Here is a 13,963-nt window from a genome sequence, read left to right as displayed (position 1 = left end):
GATATACTTAGAGATAATTTAGAGAGAATGCATGATTTGTCTTGAAAGAGGTGTGTTTGTGGGAGACTTCTGGGATTTCGCCTGCAGGGTTTGTTTACTCTGTCAACCAGTTTTTTTGTGTGTAGAGACAGCCAGGTTTCAGGAAGAATATCAACAGAAACATCTTTAGGAGACACTCCTCACTATCTATCTATCCTCTCTTTTAGGTAATAACAGACAATTACAATGGAAAAAAACACAATTTGTGAGATAAAATAAAACATAATCATTTAAATATATTATTACTCGAGTAATAAAAGCAGGAACCTATTTCTAAACCATTAAACCAATTCATTTATTTGGAAATAAGCAGGAGATCATCATGGATAAATAAACTTTTTATGATTTTTGGTCACAACTATTTCATATAAACACTGAGGTTAAATATTTTTATTGCAATGTGGAATTTTGCATCTGTGGTGCCCGTCGGTTCAAGGTCCAAAACTAATGATTCCATGGCCTTAAAAAGTGATAAAACTTTGATAACTAGGAGTCAATAAATGATTGATAGTAAACAAAACCGATCGGAACGATCACGTGGTCAGATCGTGTTTTCGGTTGCGTCACTAGAGTGCGCTGTAGTTCTTACGTCGCTTAGAGGCAAATAGTTGACATGAAGCGCCCTCTAGCGTTTGGTTTGGATTCAAAAGCAATCGAGAGTTAGGAATTATTTTTAAAAAAAGTTTTTATATTTTATATTTTATTTATATATATTTATTTATGTTTCAAAATATGTACATTTTAAATCTATATTGTTAGGAAGTCAGGTGTATCTCCAGCTGTGTGACCATTTATTAAAATCAAAGAATAACAAAAGGGAGATATCAGTACTAAAGTACACATATGTTGATCGATATAACGAGAGAAATATATTTCAAAACATGGGGAAAATATAATGTTGTTTATTTATTTTTTATTCGATCTATTATTGTTTGTTAGTTGGCTACATCATGTTTTGTTTACGAGAAAATAACCTTGTTATACTAATAAAATAAAGTGTTTAAACACAATAGAAAGATACGATCTGTAATTAAATACGATTATATTTTGTCGTGTCAAAAAACCCCAGAATAGAAGCAGAAAACGTAACCCCCTACTCTTGCTATTAATAAATCATACTTGTAAGTATGTTAAACATAATATTTACTTTAATTTGAATATAACACTTTTGCGTAAAACATATGTGTTCAAAACATTTTAAACTTATATTTATATTTATATTTAAGTTATTTAAAAACACTCACAGGTTTTTCTTCTTTTAAACAAACAAAACATGGACTTTATTTGTATTTGTATATTTACTATATTAAAATAGAAACAATAATCTTAAACTTGAAATAAAAAACAATCTTTAACATTGTTGACTGAAAATGTTTATTTTACTTTACTTTTTACATTTATTGCAGGAAAAAAAAGGTGTATTTAGCTATAAGGCAGCTGAGCGTCAGCAGGTCCAGTGGAACAGTACCTCTGACAGCACGAGTCTCCTCCCCCTGAGGAAGAAGATCACTCCGACTCTCTGACATACAGGAAGAACTTCACCAAGTCTCCAAAAAAAAAACTACGAGACTTCCTCGAGTTTGTCATTTTTTTTTCTCCTCTCAAACAGTACTTTTTTTTTTTCTTCTTGCGATTCAACTTTCTTTCCGGACTAACTGCGGGTCTCACAGAATGAGGTCAGCTGCTGCTGGACTGGAGGGGCAGTGAACGCGACGACCACCTCACCCCCTAGAAAACATGGGAAGGTCGTTTGCACACATCTACTGAAGCAAGATGTCAGAACACAGGTCCAGTTTTCTCCACATCGGGGACATCGTGTCTCTGTACGCGGAAGGTTCGGTGAATGGCTTCATCAGTACTTTGGGGTAAGTTTGCTCCTCTTCCTCCTCTTCCTCCTTCCTAACCTGCATTCATGTGCTTCACGCAAATGTTACAGGAATGCAAAGAGAACATGCAAATGGGATTTTTTTCTCAACCTTAAAGTCACAACCGCAGTGGTTTCAGGCTCGCGAGAGAAGATCTTGACACTTTATAGTGTTCAACAAGTGAAGACTTGTAGCTGCAGTGAAGCCTCGCTGTGACAGACAGGTCTGATCCAGATCATTGATATGACATTTAAAATCATGATGGACAGATGAATGTATCAAGTTATTTCTCAAGTCATTCATTCATTTGACAAGATCTTATTGTCTGTATTTCATCAACAATAAAAGGTATTTGGACAGCTGGTGATCAATCCACACAAAACACTATCATTAAATGTTTAAAAGACTCATGCATTTGGTGGATGATTATCCCTATTTACTCGTTGTAACTGTTGCAGTACATTATGGGGGATCTACGATTGACGGTTAATAGGTAGTGCGACAAGTTGGCGTTTATCGTGCACAGGATTTGGCCCACAGGTGTTTGGTGTTTCAGCTCATAAACGTGATGGTTAAAAACTGTTTTTATTATCTAATACTGTGATTTTCAAACTTTTTTGAGCAAAGGTACACCTTTTTCATTGAAAAAAAAAATCACAAGGCACACCACTAGTCAATAATGTTAAAAAAAATGATACTCTGTGTGAAGCCTATATTAACATTTAAGTCATTTTCATCAAAGTGTCTTGAATATGAATCAAATAAACGCATAGGAAAAAATGTACTTCTTTTATATCAATGTAATTTATGTTTTTAAACCAACTAGGTGAAATTTGATGTTTTCCTACGGCACACCTGACGATCTCTCACGGTACAGTGGTTGAAAAACACTGATCTAATACATGAAATGATAGCCATACTTACAAATACGTCTTCCCTTATGTCTTCAATACAACTCTTTCTACATTTCTATTTTAATTTGGTTTTAATTTGGTAAAGTACATAATGAAAGGTTATAGGCTGTGAAAATGCTCTAAGATGAATAAAGACATGCTTGGAAGTCTTATCTCGGAACAACGGTAACGATCGGCCATGTTTACAGACACCGACGTGGTCGTGATGGTAACTTTATCGCTCGGTCTGCAGTGTGAGAAATGGCAGGTCGGTGTGTTTCGCCGCCTCGTGTTGTTGCACTCCGACCCTCCCGAAGCCTGCGGAGCAAGTGTGGAAATACAGAGTCCAACACCAGCAGCGCCGCCGCCACACCCTCTTACTCTCAATCCTGCTTTCCCTTCACATTGATTCACGCTTGTGTTTGTGTTTCGACTTAAAACATATGAGCAACAGCTGCGTATTTTAAAACAAAAAGCCAGTCCGACTCGTCCCAGCTGTGCGGCTGGAAGGTTATCGGTGATCTAGTGCAGATGGAGTGTGTTGCAAGAATCTACAAAGACTTTTTTATTTCCCATGAGTCATCCAATGTTTTTCCTCATGACATGATGACAGACACACGATTATTTTCATAACGGTGACTTGATAAGAACTACCAGAGCGTGAAAAAAAAGAATTATTTTCCTTTTTTGTTTTATTGTGTTGTTTTGTTAAATACATTAAAGTTATTCTAATTACAATCATTTTCTACTCACCCTCGTGGAGACTAGGATTTGGGATTATTTTCTGAGTAATCTGTGTCTTTTTGGAGTTATAGGCAGAGATGCATGTCGTAATGAATGCGAAGAAAAGCTCAAAAAAGACAAACTTAAGAACATCCAAATACCTTCATACTTCTCGTCTGTAATGTCGCTCTTGTAAAGAAGCCTTGACGTGAAACATTGTTCGGAAAAAACCTGAAACGGGTCCGTATTATTAGCTTGTTGGTAGTAGAAGCTAAAAGGCTAACATGCTACACAGACAGGAAACACTGGTTAAATACCAGGAGGGTCTACTGTCTACACTGGTTACACATTACTTTGAATATACAACAAACCCTTTGACAACATTAGTAGAAAATGAGTGAAATTTATTTTTTTGGGTGAACTTTACCTTTAAGTATGTTTCAATCTAAACATTTAGATTGAAATCTTTTTTTACCGCCTTCCCATGTCTGTAAAAATCCAACATAGGATTAGCATTAGCATCTAGCATATGGATCCAAGCAGGCAAGTTACCACACAATTGAACAAGTTATTTGCTCTTTTTTTTTTTTTAGCTTAAACCCTAGTCCTTGTAACACATAATGGGGGAAAAATCTTCTCACCTGTAATAGAAGTAAAGTTAATGTTAACCTGAATATGAATGTGATGCTTGTAGCATAGCTTGTTGCTAACTGGGCTAGATGCTTCCATTTGTTCAGTGCATTACTTTCTTTTAGGTCTGCCTGACAACATTCACTTTTTAGGTTTCAAAGCTTCATTTGTGCTTTTTTTTTTTAGCTACATATTCATGTGTGTCTCTCACACCAGGCTTTCCTGGGCAGCTCGTGTGCTGATGGTGGATTAGCTTGAGTGTCTGTGGAATAATTCACAGGTGTTTTAGTTCTTGTTTATATACAGTTGTATATATTATATTACAGGCTGTGGTTGCACAGGAGCTCAGTTTTATTAAAGTACATTTGTTAATGCTTTGGTGACATTTCAAACGACAAAAGCTTGACTTTCTCCCTTTCCTGCCAATTGAAGTGAACCCATGACACGGTGCAGGGAGGACATTTGCGACGTGTTGAATAGATGTGGCAGAAGCCTTTTGAACGTGTAAACACAATCACAACCTGGTTAGTGAAGAACACACGGCTTCTGTTTGCTCAAGATTTTCTTTTAAATCTTCTCACACACCTTCCTCTGCAAACACTCCTGACCCAGCCTGGCCTCATGTTGGCGTCGCTCTGCTCTTTTCTGCATTGTTGTGTATTGATACATTTTTTTATTTTTTATTAATGTAAGTTTCATGTAAACTACACTAAATTCTTGATTTTAATCAGATAAGCGTCTGACTCATCCTCTGCTAGGGCAAGATCTGACTTGCTGGTGTCTGATCACACAGTAACACGTGTTTCTCTCAGCATGGCCTCCCACAACGATCTTTCCTGTGTTGTTGTTGTTGTCGTCCTCTAAGCTAACGCTATTACTAGCCTCTTGTGTTTCAGCTGCGTCGGTTTTTTTTTTAAGTCTGGTTCATGTTTAACTCGGTGACAGAGCAAACTACTTGAATTGGGGACTTGCAAGTTACACATTGATGGTGCCTTCTTCATTCTTCCTGTTCAGCTCCGAGGCACTTGACACCACTTCCTGTTGGGCATTATCTAGCCTTGTGTTGACGTGACGCTTCACAAGAGCAGTGTTACGCTGCTTCTATGAGTTTGAACTGAGTTTTAAGTGTATAACATTGTGAGTCTCTCTCACCATGAATGGACTTGGTTGTTCTTGAATGCGATGACAGGAGGTGATGATGAGTGTCGCAGTGCAATTCTTCTTTTTTTTTTGTTAGATTTAATGGAATAGTTCCATCTGTTAGTCAACTTCTTACACAAGTTCTCCTGAACAATGGAGGGGAAAACTTCCTGAAATACTGCCTCTGCATGCAGAACTGGTTTCCCTCACAGGGATTAGATTCAGTCGCCAAAAGTGTCCTTTTACACCCCAGACCCAGGGAGAATAAAAGTTTTTCTCCGCTTGGATGGAGTTTAATTCCTGCTGTTGCTGAAATGCTGCACCAAAACTCTGCAGACATCCGTTCGTAATGCTCACTCTGATACAACAACACAACTTAAGGCGACAATAATTACAGATTTGTTCTTCAGTCCAATTGGACAATAACATCTTTGTTCCACACCATCTATTCACGTCCTCCTGTGTGGTTCGATTCAGTCGCTTTCCTCATTCTTGGGTTGTAAAAGGAAGAAGGTTTTAAGATGTTTTGTTATAATAGAAAAATGCAGAAAACAAAAGAAAAGTCTTAAACGCCCCATGACAGGTGTGAAGCCACTATTTTTATATAAATCCTTTTTGAGTGAAAATGTTATGATTCAAACTCATCATTGAAACTAGAAAACGTTTCTTTATCGTTAAAAGCAAGAGAGAAACCTCCTACTATTTTACAGTTTATTTTTACTATAAAATATATATATTTTTTATCTTTATCTAAATATTCAAGAACACAGATGTACAACCATCTCTTAAGTTGAAACTACTTTTAGTCTCTTGGTGCATGGTCATAATCTTCTCATCAGTCCTTACTAGTAACTAAAACTCTTTTCTTAGGCCGTCAACTTAGAAATGATTAGGTTCTTTAGTTCCATCTGGATTGTGACAGTCTTGAAGGTTTGGTCATTCACTTGTATGGCTTTTCACTGCTGCTGCTTGCATACACCTTTGTTTAGAACTCGCAGAATAAAAGATACACAAAATAAAACACAGCTAACAATGGCATCACTACAATAAATCAACTTTCACAAAAATATGGTGACATTAAGGTAAGGTTACTAGGTAATACTTGCAAACTGAGTTTGATTCCCAGTCAGCAAACGTTTTTCACAGTTCTTATATATTTGTCTTATTTTTGATTGTACACACAGTTTATAGGGTTGTTGCTTTAGCTATAATCTAAATAAACTATAATCTCTAGTTTCTCAACCAACTCCATCCCTCCCAAGTCAAACACTAATGCTTATTCTATACATTGTAACTATTCTTTAGTAAGTAAGCAAAGCACTTAAACAATCAAAACAATATCCAATAAAATATATACTTAAAAGGTTAAGACACCACCGAGACAAACACAGGAGTCTCACAGAATCTGTAACATAATAATAAATCAAATAATAAACAGAGTCTTTAGGACAAATTTATCCTTTCCTTGCAAAGTTTATTGTCTCGTATATTTAAAAAGTCCACCTTATGTTTGCTGACATGTTCATTAGGTAATTTTTTTTTCTCCCTTCTCTGCAGTCTTGTGGACGACAGATGTGTTGTCCATCCTGATGCCGGAGACCTTGCAAACCCCCCCAAAAAGTTCAGAGGTGTGTTTTTAGTATCGCAGTTTCAATGTTTATTCAGTGACTACAGCTTGTGTGTGTATGTGTGTGTATGTGTGATGCTGTCAGGGTCAACCTGATACTGTGTTGTTGTCCATTAAGTTACAGAGATTACCAGGAGAGTTTGAACGTTCTTTTAGTGCCCAAACAATCTCTAGAATATGAGACGTTGTCCTTCAGGAAATGTTTTAAACTGTTTTCTCATTGTAAGATGAGCCCCAGAGCAGTGGGAAAGCAAACCATTTTATTTTGAATAAAATAAAATGTAGTTTCCTGTCTCTGCAAAAAAATCTACCCTGATGGCTTTATTCTCCTTAACTTTAGTAGCCAGTAAGCATTATTAATATCAGTTAGATAAACAATTTCCCGGAAGGAAAGGAGATCTCCAGAGAGATCAATAAAGTTTATCTATCTAACTATATATATTGGCAATTATATTTTAAACACTTTTATTTTGAAAAGTACAATTTGTTTGTTTCGATTTTTAAAATAATTGAAACGTTGGTTGAAGTTTTGTAAGCATTGATTTAAAAAATAATAATTTAATTAGATAATCAATAAAATATTTTAATATTTTTTTCCGTTGCCTTTTCAATTCCAAATAAAATGTTGTTGCCACCAGACAAATACATTATGTTGAATTTAAAATGATTTTTTAATGATTGTAATAAGAATATCAAACTCTTATTTCTTAAAAAGAAACAAAAAAAACCCAATATTTCAGAATAAATAATGATTGAATTAAACGATTGAAAAAAATTATTCAGAGCTTAAAACAAGGTTTACATACATTAAAAATCAGAGTTTGAAACGTGAAATTAAACCATTCAATCTTCTGATGGCCCTCACAGACTTCCATAGGCACTGGTGTCGGACACAAACTTCATGAAAGCCTCTAATCCTCTCCTCCTTCTCTCTAGACTGCCTCTTCAAGGTCTGTCCCATGAACAGATACTCGGCTCAGAAGCAGTTCTGGAAAGCCAAACAGGGGAAACAAGGAAACAACAACAACTCGCAGCAAGACTTGTTCAAGAAGTTGCAGGTTCAAACTCTTCTGACAGAGATTAATTGAAAGTCCCCGTTTCTATTTACATTCCTTCACCTTTGCAAACGTGTGCTTGATTGCTCAACAGCATGCAGCAGAACTGGAACAAAAGCAGAATGAGTCGGAAAATAAAAAGCTCCTTGGAGACGTTGTCAAGTACAGTAACGTCATTCAGGTAAGATAACTCATAATGACCCCGAAGCCTTTTAGAAACGTGTTTGAATGTTGCATCTCATTCATGCCTGGAGAGTAGATGTTTTGATTTCACCCCTTAAACGGAAAACGGAGGCAGGGTTGAGGAGATTTAAAATACATAATTGAATCACACCGCTTAACTGGAATTAGATTGAACTATCTGGTTATTAAACAACATTAATACGTTGCGCTTCATTAAGTAATTCAATTTATTTTTTAGTAATTTTATTTTTCTTCCTGCTTAGTTAGAAACTCATTTATTAAGTTTATGAGAATATTAATTTAATTTAACGTGTTAAATGTTGAATTATTTTATTGAATTTTTTTTTAAGCAACTAATTGATTTATTGACTCTTAAAGGTTCGTTGTTTGCAAGGTTGAATATGTTTTTATTGAATTATTGCATTAGAAAATTTTGATATTAATAATATTAATTAATTTTTTTTAAAATAATTGAGTTGTAAAATTCCAATATTTTCGTTGTAAACAAATGTTGGCACTATTTATTGACATTTTTATATTAAATATATCAGGGCTATGAATTAAATACTGTAGAAAATGTTTTAATTACTGTAGTAAAGAAAAACAACAACCTTTCTTTTTTTTTTTTTTTTTTAATTTTTATTTACATACCTTCACGAGTTACAATGCAGTACATGTAAACTGTAACAGTCACAGAATACAATTGTATTGTCCATTCTGTGTCGGGGCATCCATTGTACATCAACAGTTTTTCATAAACAACTTAGTTGTTGGATAAATGTTGGACCCAATAAAACCAGTCTGGTTCCCTGCCAAGAGCTCATGATAACTCACAGTGGCAAGGAAAAACTTCCTGTAAGAGGCAGAAACCTTGGAATGACCGGACTCGAGGCAGGCAGTCTCCTTCGCAACCGATCAGGCCCATGTCAAATGTATAAAATACACAGGTATACAGACTCCGGTGACGGGTGAAGATATAGAGGGGAGAGGGGGAGGTTGAAATGTTAGAGGTGTGTGGGTGTGTGGGTGTGTGGTTGTGTGGTTGTGTGGCTGTGTGTGTGAAGAGAGTGCACGTAGGGACCCAGAGGCACCAACCACCCAACCCTGCATGGTGGGCAGGCAGAACCCAGTGACACCAAGAAGCCACCACACCCCCAGCCAGGCCAGAAGGCACATACCTAGCACAGCAGGATCCAGACATGGGGGCCCAAGCCGCGGCAGGTACCTGCGGGAGACCAGGACCCGGCAGGCGAGATAACCACTAGACCCGGCGGCGCGCAAGGGCAAGCACCAGCGAGGACGACAGAGGAAGCAAAGAGGGGGAGACACCAGGCGCAGGCACGGAGGCAGAGGGGCCAAGGGCCCGCCCTCCAAGGGACAGCCAGAAAACCAGTCAGGGGATAGAGCTCCGGGGCCAGGCCGGGCCACGGAAGACCCCCAGATCGTCAGGCCCCCACCAAGTCCATAGCAGGGGACCGCGAGAAGACAAGCCAAGGAGATAGGGATCCACTACAGCAGCGGCAGCGGAGCCCCCCCCAATACCCCGTGAACACGGCCAGTAGCCGGGTCGAGCGCCACCGCATGAGCCCAGGGGAACAATGGCCAAGTACTGGCTCAGGTCCTCCGGTGAGAGTCCCCCGGGTCACAGGGGCGCCACGGTTGTGTGGGCAGGGATGCCATGAAACAGGGCGCGGGTAATGGGGCTGCAGCCGTCCGGGGGCAAGTAGAGGTCCACAGCCACCGCTCCAGCAGACACCCACCCCAAGACAGGCCCCCACAGCCCCCCACAACAGACCAGGTGAAGCCATCGGGCCGGAGGGCCATCCAGAACACCCAGCCAGCCCCAGCCCCACCCCTAACGGTTCACCCGCCAACCCCGTCAGCCGGACCAGCAACCCACCAGCCCCAGCACCGCCCCCAACGCAACCCCCCGTCCACCGCCCCAACCACCCCCGCCAGCACCAACCCCCGCACACCACCAAAGACCCCCCCGGAAGCGGGCCACCCCAACGCCGGCACACAGGGCCATCGCGGCACCAGCGGCAACCGCCACCAGGCCCAAGGTCCCACAGGCCCCACCCACCGGGCCCCTCACCGGGCCCCCCGGCGAGGCCAGAGGCAAACATGACCCCCAGTGCCACCGACGGTCCTAAGAGGAGACGACTGCCTCCAACATGCCCCCCACACAGAGACGGGAGCGGCAATCTCCAAATCCCGTCGCACTCCCGGTTGAATCAGTAATGTAGTATTGTAATTTATTGTAGTTTATGTATGTGTTTGTTATGTATAAATGTGTGTGTATATGGTTGGTTGCGTGTGCATAATAGTATGTGTGTGTATATGGGAAGATACATCAAAGAAAATAAGCATTAAGGACAGAGGGAAGCCATTGATGTACACGTGACGCATCATTTGTTTGTATAATTTGGAATTTGGAAAACAACAACCTTTCAATAAACAAATATTGAATTCAACTATTACAAAAAATCATTCTCAATATAGGAATTATAAATTCAATTATTTGAAAATTTAAAATTGAATGCCAAAAATCCAATTTCAATAAAAAGTTCAATATTTCAAATGTAAAATTAAAACCATTCAATACAGTGATTGCATTGATATACTTCCTCCACATCAAGAGATGCTTTTTAGGTTGTTTTTTTTTAAGATGCCACTCTGATGAGGTACTTTGTCCAACTAGGAGGAGAGCCCGGGGCAGACCTAGGGTTCATATTTATTTCGCTTGGCAACAGCTTTATATTCTCTGAAAACAAATCATTTTTTTCAGCCACTTGTGAATAATATTCCTCTCTCTTTTCACGAAAGTTCATCCATTCATGAACCTTCTTTTCATAAGAACTTGATAACATCACACAAAGAGCAACTCTGGCAACTCCCTTCTGAGTCGTGAGAGACTTGTGAAGGGAGGCGTTGCTGGACTAGTGGAGGACGGATGTAGATTTGCTTTAAAAGTTAAACTCTGTTGTCAAGGTTGGACCCAAACTGTAACTTCTGTAAGTCGGTAATGAACAAAGGAATGAGCAGGAGATGACGCTGTTCTGATTGACAGGTGTGATTATATCTGGCTCAACGTCTTTTCTTGTCCTTCAGCTTCTGCACATCAAGAGCAACAAGTACCTGACGGTGAACAAGCGTCTCCCTGCTTTGTTGGAGAAGAATGCCATGCGAGTCTCTCTGGACACGGCCGGGAACGAGGGCTCCTGGTTCTACATCCAGCCTTTCTGGAAGCTCCGGACCGAAGGCGACAATGTATGTTTGACTTGTATGACTTCTCAAGCTCGAGAATATTCAACGCCGAATGTTTAAAGACGACGTTTTCATCAGACGATCAGCTCGGCTATTTTTCCTGTTCCAGTAATATCTGATTTGTTTGTTGTTTTGTTTGTTTCTCTCCTGTGGCTTCAGCATCCGTAAAGGTATCGCTTTTGATTGAGTACGAGGTTTGTGCGATAGTGTAGTTGGAAGCATGACCGAGTGTGTGCACTGATTTTATTTTGTCTTTGACTGAGATCACCTTGTGCTTAAGTCTGACTGCAAAAAAAAAAAAACCTCCTTGAGTCAGTCTTGGTAAGCCAGCATGACGATACATCGCCCCTGTGTGATGCATTCAAGTCCCCGCACCTTGTGAGCTTTTTGCTTGTTTGTTCCCGAGCAGCTCTAGTCCCACTAGACACATCCTCTTGCACACACACCTTAGTCTGTGAAGTATCCAGAGACGTTTGCTGCCTTCATCTGTGCATGGACACGACACCTTCTGTGTGTTTGTGTCGCTTCTCTCTACTTGACTATCGTTGTTTTTCAGGTGGTGGTTGGAGACAAGGTGGTGCTGATGCCAGTCAACGCAGGTCAACCTCTCCACGCCAGCAACATCGAGCTGCTGGACAACCCAGGCTGCAAAGAGGTTTGACGAGCATTTTTACATTTATCAGTCGTCTTGTTTACTTAGGAAATGTGGCGCACCTGAAATTTCAACTACACGTTATATTCTGTCACAATTGTTAGGATCGTCATTTTTATTGAGACGCGTTCCTGAAAAAAACATCAGCAAATATGTAAGATATAAAAACACAAATGTCTGTAACTCCTCAAAGATTTATCCTTATATCCAAACACTGGTCAGAGTCAAAGAACCGGGTCCATGGGTTAATATACTTGTTAAGTGCAAGAAAAACGTGTCTGAAGGCGAAAAAAAATAGAAATAATGATGGCAAACGCACAAAAAGTTGCAGTGATGAGTTCAATGAGAGGGAGTGAGATTACCAAAGAGAACTGCTAGAAAGCACTTTTGGGGATAGACAAGCTTGTGTCGTTGTGTCCCTGAGCAAGACACTTTACCCTGATTGCTCCTGATGGTAGACTTGGCGCAGGTGTGCAGCCTACTCCCATCAGTATGTGTGAATGGCTGTCAAAAGCACTACCGAATTTCCCCTCGCGGGACTAATAAGGGATTCTAAAAAAAGAAAAAAAAACCTTTCACCCCTCTCTTACAGCCAGCAAAAATCATGCCCCGCTTTGTTTATACAACAAGTCCCTTTGCGGTGGAGACTTCTGGGGTTGATGACATTTGGTGACAAACTGTTGTTTTACCGATCACAGCAGAGGGGGTTGTTATGGTAAACAAGATATAATCTCCAGAAAAACAAAGTGTTTTAAGTGGGAGGGGTTTAAGATTATTTTTCTAATGTTAATATTTAAATAAAAAGAGAGTTTTGTACAAACAGACGCATACTAATGAGTACAATAGAGGTCCAGGATCAATTTTTTTTAAAAACACTCACAACATCAAATTAGTTTACCTTTTATTGTTCAAAAACATTTTTGCTTAATCTGAGTCCTTTGCTAGTTCTGAACTTGGAAAGTCAAGTCATGTTCTTTTTTTTTATTAACCTTTTGACTGTTATCACAGTAATAAGGTAACTAAATCAACTTAATTTTGTAAATGGGGAAAATATTACATTTCTATAGCCAAAAAAAACTAAAAACCTTAGCAACAGCTAATAAGAATGGAAATGTAGTTGAGGTCGGCTTTTGTCCAAAAATAAGCAGTCTCTGTTAATGTTCAGGAAATACATGAAATAATACTGAACTCCAGATAGAAGTCAGTTTCTGAATAGAGTTCATGGGCTGGAAATGATGGTTTTATTCACCGTCTACTGAGATATTATCGCTCCCTTTAAGCTTCATGGCTTCTCCTAAATTCTCTACATTCAAATCAAATGATCTGATGATGATCAAATGAACCTTAAACAAGATAGTCTTGCGAAGACTTTCTATCACATCCATGCACAAACAAAGATAAAGTAACTATCAGATGATATATAATCCTTTTTCCCTGCAGGTCAACGCTGTGAACTGCAACACGAGCTGGAAGGTCGCACTGTTCATGAAGTTCAGCGACTACAGGGAAGATGTCCTGAAGGGTGTAAGTAGCAGCGTCTGTCAGCGAAGACACAAAATGCGCCAGAGTTGCTGACAGACTGGTGTCCTCCAGGGGGACGTGGTTCGGCTGTTTCACGCCGAGCAGGAGAAGTTCCTGACCTGTGACGAGTACAAGAAGCAGCAGCACGTCTTTCTACGCACCACACTGCGGCAGTCGGCCACATCTGCCACCAGCTCCAAGGCTCTGTGGGAGATCGAGGTAGATGTGCACGTACACTTGGTGTAGGAACAGCTCTGCTGTAGAAATGCAGCCATTATTTTGAAGTCTTGCTGGCCTCTTTTGAAGAGAACTAGGCGCTGTTCAAACATGGCAAACGTTTCACATTAAAGAAGGCGTAAAGATTTTCC

At 39.7% G+C, this 13,963-nt stretch overlaps 1 protein-coding gene across 2 annotated transcripts in view; it reads left to right on the top strand.

Annotated features, from left to right (window-relative positions):
- The first annotated feature begins 1,562 nt into the window (after positions 1-1,562).
- itpr2 (inositol 1,4,5-trisphosphate receptor, type 2) overlaps positions 1,563-13,963 on the top strand; it is a 60,116-nt gene continuing 47,715 nt past the window's right edge. For both annotated transcript variants that reach the window (XM_087797244.1, XM_087797243.1), the window contains exons 1-8: positions 1,563-1,904; positions 6,848-6,918; positions 7,854-7,975; positions 8,067-8,153; positions 11,267-11,425; positions 11,979-12,077; positions 13,515-13,598; positions 13,668-13,814. In XM_087797244.1, coding sequence (XP_087653370.1) covers positions 1,813-1,904; positions 6,848-6,918; positions 7,854-7,975; positions 8,067-8,153; positions 11,267-11,425; positions 11,979-12,077; positions 13,515-13,598; positions 13,668-13,814 — 861 coding nt within the window. In that variant the 5' untranslated portion in view covers positions 1,563-1,812. The remainder of the gene's footprint in view (positions 1,905-6,847; positions 6,919-7,853; positions 7,976-8,066; positions 8,154-11,266; positions 11,426-11,978; positions 12,078-13,514; positions 13,599-13,667; positions 13,815-13,963) is intronic.

This window comes from Callionymus lyra, chromosome 8 (genome assembly GCF_982586985.1).
Source record: "Callionymus lyra chromosome 8, fCalLyr1.hap1.1, whole genome shotgun sequence".
NCBI lineage: Eukaryota > Metazoa > Chordata > Actinopteri > Syngnathiformes > Callionymidae > Callionymus > Callionymus lyra.
Note: the sequence above shows the minus strand (reverse complement) of the source record. Positions and strands in the feature narration are given on the sequence as shown.